This window comes from Heteronotia binoei, chromosome 12, assembly GCF_032191835.1.
Source record: "Heteronotia binoei isolate CCM8104 ecotype False Entrance Well chromosome 12, APGP_CSIRO_Hbin_v1, whole genome shotgun sequence".
NCBI classification, from domain to species: domain Eukaryota; kingdom Metazoa; phylum Chordata; class Lepidosauria; order Squamata; family Gekkonidae; genus Heteronotia; species Heteronotia binoei.
Window position 1 is genome coordinate 46,093,201 of NC_083234.1, and position 15,374 is coordinate 46,108,574.

The 15,374-nt window shown below is 46.4% G+C and overlaps 1 protein-coding gene across 1 annotated transcript in view; it reads left to right on the forward strand.

Moving 5' to 3' along the window:
• The window catches only part of SEMA4C (semaphorin 4C), a 63,148-nt gene extending 50,714 nt beyond the window's left edge, over positions 1 to 12,434 (forward strand). The window contains exons 7-14 of the mRNA XM_060251836.1: positions 2,084 to 2,235; positions 2,802 to 2,977; positions 3,721 to 3,865; positions 4,637 to 4,859; positions 6,063 to 6,178; positions 7,082 to 7,239; positions 7,641 to 7,711; positions 10,274 to 12,434. Of these exons, the coding sequence (XP_060107819.1) occupies positions 2,084 to 2,235; positions 2,802 to 2,977; positions 3,721 to 3,865; positions 4,637 to 4,859; positions 6,063 to 6,178; positions 7,082 to 7,239; positions 7,641 to 7,711; positions 10,274 to 11,115 (1,883 nt within the window). The 3' untranslated portion in view covers positions 11,116 to 12,434. The remainder of the gene's footprint in view (positions 1 to 2,083; positions 2,236 to 2,801; positions 2,978 to 3,720; positions 3,866 to 4,636; positions 4,860 to 6,062; positions 6,179 to 7,081; positions 7,240 to 7,640; positions 7,712 to 10,273) is intronic.
• The last annotated feature ends 2,940 nt before the right edge of the window (positions 12,435 to 15,374 follow it).

Genomic DNA, 15,374 nt, shown 5'->3' on the forward strand with positions numbered 1-15,374 from the left:
TGCTCACTGTAATTGTCGTGGGAAAAGTGGCTCTGGGGAGCAGGGGGTTTTGAGGAGAGCCCCCCAAACTGCTGTGCAGCTTCAGGGCACTTCCCACACAAAACCCACAAGGCCAAAAAAAATTGGACCAAGGGGTCCAATTCCTGGGGCACCCAAGCCAAACCTAACCACATCAGAGAATCTCTATAGGACCCAAATGCACTACATCCCTCTATCTACTCTATGAACCCTGCAGGCCTGGAAGCAATATAAACCCAGTTGCCAACGTCACTGCCACACAAAACACAATCTGCTCAAGGTCTGCTCTGCAGACCTGGCTGAAGCAAACCCAGATGCCAGCTCTCCAGCCCTGCCCCAAACAACACGGGGAGAGCTGGCCAACAACAAAAAGCCTGCTGTTTCTGGGTCTCTCACCCAGGTGCCAGCTTCCCTGCCACAGAACACACAATCTACAGATGCCAGCTCTCCAGCCCTGCCCCAAACAACATGGGGAGAGCTGGCCAACCACAACAAACCTGCTGGTTCTGGGTCTCTCACCCAGGTGTCAGCTTCCCTGCCACAGAACACACAATGTACTCTATAAAAACAAGAAAGTGACCCAGCCCACACACACCCTCGCCAACCCCCACACCAACCAGAGGTAATTTAAAAAAACCAAAATAAAACCAGCAGAATCACAAAAGGCCAAGTGTTAAAAAAGTGGCCTTTTCACCAACAAGAAAGCTCAGGCCAAATCAGTCAACAACCCCCCCCCCCCCCGCCCCAATAACCTGAAGAGAAAAGTAACACAGCAGCAACACAACACAGCAGCAACAAATCAAACACTGAAACAGTAAAAAACTCAACTTTTAACAATACAGGAACTTTTCCCGCCCCCCCCCAAAAAACCCTTCACCCTAACCCCAAGAAATCCAAGCCACCCAAATCAGGAGAAGTAAAAGGACACTGCACTTTTAAAAGTCCTCTCACTAAATTAAGATATGGGCAAATTAGCAACCCCCCCACCCCCGGCCCCCACCCCCAGCAGAACCTAACCCCAACCCCAAATAGGCTACCCTACCCACCCAGTACTCACCCACCCAAATCTGGACAAGTAAAGGGACTCTAGTCCTTTTACCAACAAAAACTAAAACAAGAACCCCAAAACTGTCTTACCTTGTCTTCTCTGAGTCCAGGGAAGTTAGGCTGAGTGAGAGAGCAGCAGGCAGCAGCAGGCTGAAGCCAAGGGCCAGCCACCAGCAGCAGCACAATCTCTCTCACACACACCAAGCCACACACCAACACAGCAATGGAGGAGTCCAGCAGGAAGACTCCTTAAGCAAGAGATCAAAATAACAACAATGTAGCTGATGGCTGGGCCATCAGCTACACAAAAGCCCTGCAAAGCATGCATTTGCAATGCATTTTGCAAATGCATGCTTTGGATTGGTTGCTGGGGCTCCTCTTCCCCCCCCCTCCCTAATCCCAGGGAGGCTATGGAAGAGGCGGGAAGAGGCCACTAAAGGCGGGAAAGCAGCTCCTTTGAGGCTGCAGAAGCCATTCCCGCCTTTTGCTTTGACAGCCGTATACTTCCGAATAGCTATTCGGAAGCATACGGCGAGCCGTATTCGGCTGCCGCATAATAGGCGGCAATGGGAATTGGCTACAGCTGATTCCGAATACAGCCGAATCAGTGGTGATTCGGCTGTATATACGGCTCGGCTGAACCGAATGCTGAGGACTCCCTAGTAGGAGTCCTCAGCAGGCAAAGATCTCATGCAGTGGGGCTTCCTCTCATGTGGGCAGTGTAACATCTAGTTAGGTTCTTGGTGAGCTTCATGGCTGAGCAGGGATTTGACCCAGGGGTTCTCCATAGTCAAATTCTGACACACTTATCCAACATCACAATGCTAAGGGTGGAAAAGAAATCAGTGCCCCAGTTGCAGACAATGAAAGAAACCTTTACTGCTAAAGGAGAATTGTGTAGAGAACAGATTCCACTTTGTATTATCTGTCTGCAAGTGGGGAGGGGGGTGCTTTTTGGCTGGCACTTGGGTTTGGCTGCAGTCCCAGTCCACTGATCTGTCTCCTTGTCCATTTGCAGAACCCCACTTTGTGGGCTCAGCTTACATCCAGGAGAGTCTGGGAAGTGACAATGGAGATGATGATAAGGTCTACTTCTTCTTCAGTGAGCGGGCCTTGGAGTACGACTGTGACACAGAGCAGCTGGTGGCCCGGGTAGCCAGAGTCTGCAAGGTAGGCAGGAGCACTCGGAGGGCCCATATTGAGAAGGCTTCAGTCTCTCTTATAGGGTAGTGTTAGGCTCAAATATGGTAATGCATGAAACTTCAATGGTAGAGAACAATATTTTGGTCTTACCAAAATGAACATTAAGTCAGTGCATCTATGCTTGCTCACATCTAGAACCTGTTACCTGGACTTCCATACATTTGAGCTGAGCCCAGCCAGTATTTTTCACTCAATATTTTCACATTTCCCCTGTTTGACAGCCCCCATCACACATGGCTTCTGTGTGCAGGTCCCACGCATATCAGCATAATCTTTTTGAGTGGCCAAAGAGGATAGTCTTTGACCCCAGGAGAGAATCTGTTTGGATCCAGGCCTTTCATTCCATGTTGTCAGACTATAGGTTGTCTTGCTCCTTGGGGCAGAGACCTTGTTCTCTGTCACACACAGCTTATGTCGCTCTGCAAGGTGACACATAGATTGATGGTGCCCTATTAAATAAGACAGGGGTTTAGTCTCAGGAAAGCTCTCCAGCAAAGGCACTCCTCCCCCTAAACATTTTTATTTTCCTGCAGGGGGACTTGGGTGGCGCCCGCACACTGCAGAAGAAGTGGACAACATTTCTGAAGGCACGGCTGATGTGCTCCATTCCGGAGCAGCAACTCCATTTCAACCGGATTCAGGGATCCTATACACTGAGTGGGGACCACTGGCGTGACACGAGCTTCTTCGGGGTCTTCCAGGCACGCTGGTAAGGCAGCACAGAGCATCTCTGGGGTTTCTCTGCAGGGTTGGCAAGGCTTCTGCTCCACTGACCATGAGAGTGTAAACTCTCATTCTGTGAGAGTGTAAACTCCTGAGAAGATGTGGGAAGACTAAGAGCCAGCAGCTAGAAAAATCATTGCAATTTTAACACAAATCAAGTTTCTAGCCCTTATGTTCACAAACATGAGCTTGGAAGTCTGCAGGTAATACCTGCTGAAGGCTCAGAAATTGAATGCTAGGCTGGAGGTGTGTGACTTCAGTGTTGTGTAGCAAAGCCAGAAAAAGTTATTCCAGAGCAGGAAAAAGTTGCAGGGTATTTAAAAACAAGAATGCAAAGGCCAAGCTGCAGAACATACCTGTTCTAGGTTCTGATTTTGGATTCCCTTGGCACTGCCCTGCTCCTGGAGGCCTCTCTTTCTTTTCCTTGCTGAGCAGTTCAGCATAGTTTGGGTCCTGGGGAACAGTTTCTGCCCACCGGTTGTTTCCTGCAGTCAAGCAAACAGGAATTGCCATAGGATTCTTTTCTGCAGCATATTAAGGCATACAGGGTTACAAAAGGAACCCAGGGGTACATGGCAGGCTGGTGGCTCAGGGACAAACAACCAGGAGTCAGTGGCTTCCATGTAGAATGAAATTCTTGGTGAGGTTCCTTCTGGCTGTACTCCTGTAACAGCCACAAAACCTTTTCTGCCTTGGTTGGCTGTTAACCCTGATCCCATTTCCCTGCAGGGGAGGAGTGGATGTTTCCGCTGTCTGCCAATACCAGATTGAGGATGTGCAGAAGGTGTTTGAAGGACCCTACAAGGAGTACAGGGAGCAATCTCAGAAGTGGGGTCAATACTCAGACCAGGTGCCATCGCCCCGGCCTGGAGCTGTAAGTATTGCCAGAGGAGAAATGCTCTGCCACCTCCAGAGACAAGATGGCTCTTTACATGTTTCATTACTGCCCCCTCCTGGACTGTGAATAGGAGAATTACCTGTTACTCCCTCGTGATCTCCTGTGCACAGATTGACACAGTCACAGGCTTTGAAAAATTTCCCTGGGATGGTGTTACCATATCCATGCTCACTCCAACATATTTTTCCCAGCATGTATTCACCATTTTTAGAAATCACCTAACTGCACAGACTGTTTCCAGCAGTGTAACAAAAGAGTGAAGTATACATTGAAAAAAGTCTGAACCTATTCACATGGTTGGAACTGTTGTGCAGAATTGGGATTACTATAGAATTGGCTCAAATGCATTGAATTTTCATGGGAGTTATCATCCTGAAGTTGTGGGATTCTTCCTGTTGCTGGCCAGTATGCCCATATCTGTGTAAACACCAAGTGATATCTGTTTCTACCTTCATGCTGCTCCCCCATTCCAGTTCCTTCAAGGAAGCAGATTCTTTCCATATAGTCATTGTTCCGGGTTGCTTAGTGACCCGCATTCCCTCAGCTAGTGGCTAAGCAGTAAAGGCAGGGAAAATGGGAACTGAACCTTCAGTCGCTGTTCCTTTTTCCAGAATGTGTGGCAGGCTGGCTTTTCTCAGGGTGAGGGAGGTATATCTGGTCTCCTTACATATAGCTTAGAAGTGTCTTTTCAGAGCTGAACAACTTTGAGATTCAGGTTCAAGTTCCTCCTTCTCCCCTTTTTTATAGTGCATCACTGGCTGGCACCGGCACAACAACTTCCACACCTCCATGGAGCTCCCAGACAACACCCTCAACTTTGCCAAGAAGCACCCACTGATGGATGAGGTGGTAGCACCCCAAGGGAACCAGCCCTTGCTGGTCAAGAAGGATGCCAACTTCACCCAGCTGGTGGTTGAGCGGGTGCACGGCCTGGATGGTAAACCCTACGAAGTGCTGTTTGTTGGAACAGGTACGAGACAAGGAGACTCTCAGGTCCCTGATCTTAAAGGAGATTTTATGTTCAGTTCCCAGCATCCTTGCTTAAAGGATCTCAGAAAACTGGTGAAGATCCCCTGCCTGTGGTTTTGGATTCCTGTTGTCAGAGCATATGGATTAACAATCAGGGTTGCATTGCCATCCAATGTGTTACAAAAGAAAAATAAATTCTGATCCAAAAAGTTACAGTTCTGCAGGTGGTTTAACTTAAGCAAATTTGTTTATGCACTATTTTCTTTTATTTTGTATGCTTTATTCTGGCTTTGCTTTGTAAAGTGAGGGACAAGGACGTGTAATGCACATAGAATCCTCCTTGATGATCTTGTCCAGTTATCAGTCTGGATTCTGAGATGTCAGCAAATGTTGCTACACACTTAACATATCTTTTGCCGTTTCATGCTTCTTATTTTGGAAATCTGAAAACTGACTCTGTAAAAGGCATCTTTCTGTGTTCCAAAAGGAAATAAGATGCCCCCAAAAGATGCCAGATGTCAGACATCACTGCTACATTTCAAAGAGTCCAGAAAATAAAGCCAACTTACTAATTAAACTATTTATAGACTCCCTTTCCCTGCATAAAACTTGCCACGTGGTATAAAGAACCACAAGATCCTTTATTATCATAGAACAGTCAGCAAATAAAATCCACACCAGGCTTTCCTAATCAGAGCTGTCTTCCACCCTTTTCTGAAAACCACCAAAGAAGGAGAAAAATCCCAAGGACGATCCATTCTGCAGCATCAGAACAGCCACACAAAATATCCTAAAAAGGGGCCAGTGCTGACTGAGCCTCTCTAGGAGAGGGAACCATAAGGAGAAGCTGCTGGTAGGAGCTTGATTGGAGACAGTCAGAGATATGGCTTCCAACCTGTAGAAGGATGCTAGAAGATAAACATTTTTTCCTAAAACATAATATCACACATTGGTACATATATATGGGTTGCATGCATAAAGTCCCCAATATAATCTCTGGCCTTGCCCCATAGCAAAGGGAGGGAACGACCACTGCCTGGGTCTCTTTGGAGAGCCAACTGCCAGCAAGAGCAGAAAATACAAAAGGGCAATATTCTTATTCATTCAAAGGCAGCTTTCTGTGTTCATGTTCTTGGAATCTCTAGGAAGGTGGGTACTGCTACCTGGTCAAGGCATAAAAGTATCCGTTGTGGGTCTTTTGCAGATAATGGCTGGTTGCACAAAGCTGTGATGCTGCCCTCAGGTGTCCATCTTATTGAAGAGTTACAGATCTTTGACCAAGCCCAGCCTGTCAAGAGCCTAGTGCTATCTCCACAGAAGGTAAGAAAGCCCCTCAGGTGGAATAGGGTTGCAAGTTCAGAAGGTGGCAAGCAGTAGTTATGGCTCTGGTCCTCCCTTGATCCTTACTGGAGATGGAGGGGTTGCCATTAACAGAGTCATTTGACAGATGGATTTCTGGTTAGTAAGAGTCCCTGTCTCCTGCAGGTGCCTTAGTGACCTTGGAGAGGCCCCTTGTGGTTTCTTGCAGGCATGCCCCTAGGCACTCTGTGGCTCTGGAAACGCCCCTGCACCCTGAATGCCAGGCCCTCTTGCTGTCACCTTGGTGTTCTGCAACATTAAGGTTGCAGGGTCTCAGCTTCCTTCAGCCTTGGCACTGCCCTACCAGCTAACTGCCCCATTTCCGTGTCTGCCTCATCTCTTAACTCCAGTAGCCAGATTTGGCTGGCTGATATCAGAGGGGTTGACATCATTGACAGTTTCAGGTTGGTCACTTTTGGTTCTCCTTCTGGTAGCTCCACACCTCTGAAGGGGCCTTCACTGGTATCTTTGCATTAAGAGACTAGGGGACTGGACAAGGAACTGGTGAATGGGCATGGTCAGGTGGCTACAGAAAGGTGTGTTTCACAGCTTGGGAGATCGGGAAGTGTAGCTATAGGAAGGGAGATGAAATTGTGTAGGCTGCTCTGATCCCCATGAAAGTTGTCTTATCTTCATTCTTAAAGATTTCAGCAGAAATGTCTTATGTAGAGAGAGAGAAACTTGGATATAAAAGGCAAGCAAATGGAAGCTTAGATTTTTGGGATGCATGAGACGTTTACATCTGTGAGGCAAGTGCATGAAAGGTAGCAGCCCAGGAAAGGACATTTCAGTGGCTTCCTAAAGAATAAGAGGTGTGTCTTCAGATGCTACTCCAGCTTTGACACTCTTCCTTCCCACTCACAGAGGGTGCTGTTTGCTGGTTCCCACTCCCAAGTTACCCAGATACCTGTGGCTGATTGCAGCAAGTATCACTCCTGTGCTGACTGTATCCTTGCCAAGGACCCCTACTGTGCCTGGAGCAGGAATGGGAGTTCCTGTGTTCGCATTGACACCTATGATGGGTAAGCAATGCATTGATTAGCTGAGGGAAATATTGGTCCTTGGAACTAAAAAAAAAACTGTAGAGAGCAATCTGGAAGATGAAGCAGGGGGCTGACACATCTGATCCTGAGAATGCCGTTTCCAAATGTTTACCAAATGCTTTCTGTTAACAATTTGATCAAGAGGTCTAGAAACTTGCTTTTTAAAAAATGGCAAGAACTATTTGCAATTTCAGGCTGCCAAGCTCGGTACCAAATTCTGTCCTTGCACAAGGAGTCCACATGTGTGGACAAGGTGCATAGATCCATCTCTGGTCTTGCTCCCTTGCCATTCCACTGTCATCTGCTCTTGTCAGCAGTTCTCAGCCATGGAGTGCAACTCTGGGCTGCCCTTGTGATATGTCAGTGTTTTGTTCTTGTAGGTCTTCAATGCTCTTCCAGGATTTAGGAGTGCAGCCAGCAATCTGCAGCCCCATGCGTGCGATCAGGCCAGGTAAGTCATTCATTGTCCTTTTTTTTCTCCCCAAGCAACACTGTTGCAGCTACTCCATTCCTGGCTTCTCCAGGATGTACGTGTGTGTGTGTGTATGCGTACATGTGCCTGTGATTCTGGCCCTGAGTATAAGACAAAAGTATGAAGGGTCTGCACTCAAGTCTGCTGAGGGTCTTTGTGTGTGTATGCGTACATGTGCCTGTGATTCTGGCCCTGAGTATAAGACAAAAGTATGAAGGGTCTGCACTCAAGTCTGCTGAGGGTCTTTTGTATTTTGAGATCATGCAACAGAGATTGTGATGTGACATTCTATAGGAAGTCTCACCAAAATGGAGCAGCCGCCCTGAGCCTGCCTTGGTGGGGAGGGCGGGGTATAAATAAAAAAATTATTTATTTTATTTATTTAAGCATGATCATTGATCCTTAATAGATCCTCACAGTATGACAGGGAATGTTGGTAGAGTCCAAATCATAATAAAATTCTCATATAACAATGTGTACGATGTCCATCTGCTGAAATGGGACAAAATCTCTTTAAACCTCAGTGCTTTATACTGCTGGAACTTTCAAATACTTGTAGAGGTGTTAATATGCTCATCAAGCAATTTGCATGATCCAGATGGCATCCCATAGTTCTCTGTAGCTTTGTACATGCTGAATATACCTTTTAATTAGGTTGTTGTTTGGGGCAGGGAGGCTGAAGGTGACCACAGTAAAGCATTATAATAATGTATGTTGTTTTCTCCCCAGTGGGAAGCGAAAAATAATTTACATGTTAGTCAGATATTATAATTTGGTTTTTTAATCATGTATTTTAATTGTGCAGACAGGAATAAATGACCATTCAAATAAACAACTGTGTACATTCCAAGTTGATAGTGATTCTTTCCACCACCTTTCCCTTTCTGTGCCTGCTAGGCCCTTTGAGCTTAATCAGTTCTGTTCCGAAGCAATGAACCTGGATTAGCTCTAAGCACACTTCTTGGCTTGGCTCCAAGTTCTCCCCTCCGCCCCCACCCCCCATGTTCCATTAAGATGTCCCGTCCAGCCATTGTTTATGGAAGTTCCCGAAGGAAGCAGGGAACACAGCTGGTTGCTGGCATATAGGAAATAACTCAGTCTTGTTTCCTTTCGTGGCACCACATCCCACAACGGGCTCATCCATATGCTTGTTGTGCCACTCTGGGTTAAATTTCATTAGCAATGGTTGGCATAATCCAATCAATGGAAATATGGCTGTGAGGAGACCGTGCCTCTGCCAGAAGGCAACGAGATACAGAATGTATTACTGGGGGAAAGGGGAATTTTCTGCGAGACGTGGCTGATGCTTCAACACTTCAACACTCTGCCGTTTTGGACTTGTGATTTCAGCTGCCATCGCTCAGTCACGTATCTTGGCTTCAAGCCATGTTCTTTTGGCATAAAATGAGCATTATTGAATATGCAAATAGACAAAGAAAAGAATGTGTGAATTTTGAACAGGGTGGTTTTTTTAAGGGTACAGGGTTTGAGGAAGGGTTTTCCCAACAATTTAAAAAGCAAGTGAGGGCAAAGTGTTTTGCACGGCTAAACTGGGGGAGCTTTGCAGTGGATGTCAGGCAGTATTGCAATCCTCTGCAAAAGTGATTTCCTGCATTATCTGGTTTTGGACCATTACTGTGTTAGCAAGCAAGCTGTTGTTCCCTTGCTGTGTGAGGGTGGAACAGCTGGCTATCTCTGGCAGAGTTCATGGTTATCTGTCTGATTTCAGAAAGAAAGATGTCTTTACAACAATGTAAAAGGAATGGCTGAGGGAAGAAGGAGGCAGTCATGGCAGTTAATGAACTATGTCTGGTCTATTATCCTCCACAATTATCCTCCAAATTTCAAGTTTATTATCCTCCACAATTTTCTGCTTTCCCCACCCTTTTTATTCTCTGTGTTTCTTTTACTCCCTCCTCCCCTAGTTCCCCCCCCCCCAGCCATTTCTTTTAATGTTGCAAGGACACCTCGATAGTGAAATCAGGCAGATACTCACAACAAATGGTGCTGGAGATAGCCAGCAATTTTCATCCCCAGACTGTGCATCCCTAGTTTTTAAGCCTTTGCCAAAACCAGATAATAACACAATCCCAATTTTTTTTTGGGGGGGGGGGAGGGGTCAATACAGTTGTAGCCCTACTACATGCCACAAAGTTCAAGTGTCAAAATTTCAGTGTTTTGCCCATGCAAAATGTTTTGCCCCCACCCACTCATTTTAAATTGTTGTAAAAACACTTCCCAAAATCTGTACCTTAAAAAAAAAAGCCTACCTTTCAATATCACACATTTGGTTCCTCAGTTATTTACATATTCAGTTCATTTGCACTTTATGCCAAAAGAACATGGGTCAAAGCCAAGGAACACAACTGAGAGGTGGCAGTTGAAATCACAAGTCCAGAACTGCAGATTACTTAAGTGTTGTTAAAAGAAGTTAATTACTCATTCTGTGAAGAAGTATTAACATTTTTCAACTAGCTACCTATAGAAGACTAGCTAGGGTGGTCCTTGTTTCTTACCTGTTCTTTGCCATTCTCTTTACAGCAGCCAAGATAATTGCCAGGAATATCACAGTAATGGCAGGCACAGACCTGGTGCTTCCTTGCCGCCTCACCTCCAACCTGGCCAAGTCCCGCTGGACCTTCAATGGGCAGGAGTTGCTTGAAGAGCAGAACTCAGTGTTATATGATGCCCATCTCCAGGCCCTGATCATCTTGGGTGCCAATCCAAGGCACACTGGTACATACAAGTGCTCTCAGGTGGAAGAGCGGAATGAGCTGATGGCTGAAGGCTATGCTGTAGTGGTGGTCTCTGGCCCAGCCCTGTCGCTAGAGGCACGGGCTCCCTTGGAGAACTTAGGCTTGGTGTGGATGGTGGTGATTGCTTTGGCAGCTGTGTGTTTGGTGCTCCTCCTGGTGGTGTTATCCTTGAGACGCAGACTGAAGGAGGAGCTTGAGAAGGGCTCCAAGGCTATTGAGAGCACTCTGGTCTACCCCATTGAGCTGCCCAAGGAGTCCAAGAGCCCCACCTTCATCCCCAGCACCACCTCAGACTCTGATGAGAAGCTGTGGGACCCAGCCAGCTACTACTACTCAGATGGCTCCCTTAAGATTGTGCCAGGCCATGCTGTGTGCCAGAATGGAGGCACCACCCCTTCTCCCACTACCAATGGCATCCCTGGCCAACCACTCCAGTCCCCACCCCTCCACTCGCCTAATCGCATCAACCTGGGCAACATCCGTGGCTCTTCTTCCAACGGCTACATCCGTCTCAATCTGGGTACCGAAGAGCGGCCGGACTACAGTGACCTTGCTGAGGAGCTGCGCCGAAAACTCAAACAAAGGCAGGCACTGCCTGACTCCAACCCTGAGGAATCATCAGTATGAGCTGTGCTGTGGACTTATATTCTACACAACTACCTCATAAACAAGGCTGGGATCACTGCCTCGAATTCACCAGGACTACTTTTTAAAGAAATCCTATTTAAAGACTTTCAGGCACTCTTTTTCTAACACCCTCCTTAACATCCTCAATTTTTATATACTTCCCATGGTCCTTTACACATTCTTCAGTGTTTTTTTCAACTGTGCTTCCTTCTAGGACATTCCCAGGACTGTTTGGGAAGTATTTTCATTCTTCTTTTGCCTTGGATGGTGAGTCTGATCTCACTGAACCATTGATGGACGGACTGTTGGGCCAAACCCAGGCCTGTTTCTTGTTGAATTGGCCCTGTGACCAATGGTCATGCTTGATAGGTCATTGGGAAAAGACAGGGTAGAGCCTGATTCCTAGTACAAAGCTGCCATTGGCTCCTTGCTGTTCTTTCTCCCTTCCCCCACCCCACAATGACCAATAACTACCAGCTGTTTTCAATAGATGGGCCAAGTTCATTGAATGGCTGGTTTTTCATGAATGGAACATTGGGAACTAGCATAATGGTTATGTGTTTATCCCTCCTGTTCCTATGGACATGCTGTTTCTTGTGAGACTGGGCTTTTTAAAGGCAAGTGTATTGTGCTCTTTTCCTGGGAAAAGAGGGATGTGAGAATTGAGGCTGATTCAAGATGCTACGTGCCTGAGGCAGACAATCCATGTGATGAACCTTCCCCCACCTCACCCCATGAGAACACACACTAATGGTCCTTGAGCGGTCTGAGGGAAAGTTCTATACCTTGATCTGAGTGGGAAGATGCACATTCATTTCAATGAGACTTATGTAGGTGAACTTTCTGCTGGGTTCTGCCTCATGAGTCAAGCTGGTCCAAGTCCTACTCAGTTACTTTTAAGGGTGCCCCAAATTAGCCACATCGTGGGTTCACTCTGTGTGTGTGTGTGTGTGTGTGAGAGAGAGAGAGAGAGAGAGAAATGGAACTATTTTTTTAAGTAACTGCTGAGATTAAACTCATTTTCCCTCTTGGGGTGGGGAACATGTAGTGTAGATATCCCCATTCCTTCTGGCAATGGTTCTTCCTTACCCTTGCATGCCTCACAGCAACAACAGCTGGTTTCAAACTTCTTCCCTCTTTTTAACCTTTTTTAAAAGACCTGTGTAAATAATACATGAAAAAGGCTTCTTGATAAAAGCCTCACACCCGACTCCCCCAGTCTCCCATCAGATCCAGTGTAATTTATTTGTTACTGAAATATATTTATTTGATGTAAATATCTGAATATTTTTATATTAATAAATGGAGCGAAACAAACCCCTGAGAAGCTTTGTGGGTTCCATGTTTCTCAGATCTGCCTTCCCATTCCCCGTGCAATGGGGAATGCCTGTCACATTTCACTTTGTCAGGAGGGAAATAGACTGGACGTTTCTTTCACAGTCTGTCCAGTAATCAAGGACTGGCCCTTGTGTGGATACTCAAACTCCTGCACTGTTCAAGTGTCCAAGAGTGGACTGTCCCCATGCTGCCACCAGGTCTAACTTTAGGGTTGCTGATTGCCCCACCAGCTGTCCTGGTTTCCCACAAGCTGCCACCAACTGATGAAATACAGCATGACCATTTCACCAAATAGAGGGCCATTGCCAGCAGCTGTGGTTGGGCTGGGTCATCGAGCAGAAGAGGAGTGTGTGAGAGGACAGGGCAGGCTGGTGGTCTCCTGCATGTGTATATATAGCCTGTATAAGGGGCCAAACAGCAGGTGAGAGAGGAGGCTCCAGGTTCTCTCCAAACTGTGGAAGAAAGATTTGTAAAGAGAAGAGGAGGAAGCCCCTTCCTTCTCAACATCTGAGGTCTTCTGCTAGCACTGGTGGCTCTGCGAGGGCAGAGCACAAAGCTGATGCCGACACCATGAATCCCCACTTAAGGATTTTGCAAACTTGCAGAAATCCTCAAGTTTGCTTTAAATATATATATATACCACAATTCATAGAGTCATGCACAAACAAACTGATGGGAGTTTGGGCAGCCTTTGGAAGTTTATGACACTCCAAAATATCACTCTGAATTTGTTGGTGACCGCCCCCATCCTTTGCAGCAACAGCACCACCGTCCCTCCAAGTTGTAGCTCTGTTCTTTCTGCTCTGTGCTGCAGCTTCCCCCATATCCCAGTTGCAGGGGGCACAATAGGACTTTCTTCTTTTCAGTCTATCAGTAAACACTTCAAGAGAGATACCAGTGTGGGGGCCTTGAAGCCAGTCAGTTTCCAAAGGAGAGAGAAGAGCATGATTCTCCTGTGCTCTGCTTCCTCTGGTGCCTTCAGTTAGCGGTGGTCTAAGAGAGGAGAGACCCCTGGCAACAGTCCGGTCAAAAGCTTCACAAATCGGGAAATTTTGAACTGGGGTTGATGGGAGAAAGTGAAAGAGAGATGGCAACACAGATGTTCTGGGAAGGAGTTCTAGGCATTGGGAGAAATCATTTTAAGGGATCAGGAGATCTTTGGGTAGAGAAATTAAGGTTCCAAGCTGAGAAATATAAAAAGCAGATAAGGGGCATGGGACTGGCAAATTGTACACTTTGGGAAGTAATAGCAGGCACTGTTGTTTACATTTTGATTCCCGGCTATTAAACATTTTATTAACATTATCTGGAACATGAGTCAGGACAAACTCTTCTGCCCAGGCCAGTCCTGGATCTTTCTCAGTCTTTTTGTTATCATTCTGGGCCTCTTTCCACCATGATCTTGGGGCTCTGCCCTACACAGCCTTGTGTTTTTATGTGAGCTCATGGAAAATGCAGCACAAGGCCTATAAAAGGGCATTTCTCTGTTCCCAGTGCTCTGGAGGGCTGAGCAAGGGGAGAGAGAGAAAATCTTTCTTGGAGATGCCAGTTTTCCCTGCTAAAGGGGAAGGAAAAAGATACAAGGAGCTTCCAGGATGAAGCTGGAGCTAGGCCTGACTGCTGTTGTAAAACTGCAGGTGTACACTTTCCCTCTTCTGTCAGTTTCATACGTATAAATTTGGAGAAGGGCTTCAATCCATTATGCGTTTTCTCAATGGCTGTTTTGCTGTGAGTCTTTCCTCCCTGCCTGGAGAGCTTGATAGTATTTGCAGCTTCCTACAAATACTTCCTGAGAAGCAGATCAAGCCAACTGTATAAGATGAAATAATTATTTTAAAAGATTGCAGTAAAACCTTTTGCAACCCATGGACTGTCAAGTTTCTGATGATTCCCACTCCTTACCCAGATGTAGCACTAGAATGAACTTTACACAGTGCCTGTTAAATGGGCGTAGCATTTTACAGGGTTTCATGAGCAAAACACAAGAGATCCCTGCCCCCAAGCAAGGCCACAATCAAAATGTAGCCAGTAAAGAAAACTGGATAAGCAATGGGAGGAGGGAAAAGAAGGTCAAGGGTAGGAAAAGATAAGTGCATATGTCAATGCAATTATAAATATTTTGGCTTCATTACAAGGAGTTAAAAGATTCGTGAAGACCTTGCTAATCCATGGTTCAAGGACCACTCTTGGAAGTTTGAGAACAGTTGATTTCCAATTGGTTGATAGTTTCCTCATATTTTCACCCCACAGCCACTAAACGATCATCTCACAATAGCAGCACATGATCAGTTGTGGTAGCTCTTTGCTGGATCTTTCCAGTTCTGGGATAAAAGAGGTTGCAGTCTTGCTCATAAATGGTAGCACAAAGGCTGGGAATGGGTGGGGATGAGGTTTGCTTGATATGGGTCCCTCTTAGCCAAGGGGAGAGATTTCTGGCAGTCCTTTTCCCCATGGCCTTCTGTTGCCTCAGCATTTCCTCTTCCCTTTCCATTCTGCTTAATTAATATTATCAAAAAGAAGCAGCTGGGTGCGAAGGCCAGAGCCCATAGCCAGTTCAGAATGGGGGTCAGGGTACAAGAAAGCCTCAAGTCTCCCTTTCTGCAGCTGGCAGGAGAAGGGGAGGGTATTCTTTCAACCATTTGTTGTGGGGAATGTGATAGGGCCCTTGCAATTACAGTGGTCCCCAAGGTGCAACAGCAACAATGTTCTGGGTGGCTGCAGCATAGATGGAAATAGAGCCCAGGGATCCTGGCTCCCGAGACTGCCCAGTTTTTGTACTGGATTTGAAGATGGCAGGCGTAGCCCCCCATTCCCCACCCCAGATATGTACTGGCACTTTGCCCCCCATGGAGTTACTGCAAGGACAGGATTTCTAAATGCAGCCTTCCAGTAAAACTGCTATTAAACTGTTCCATCTAATC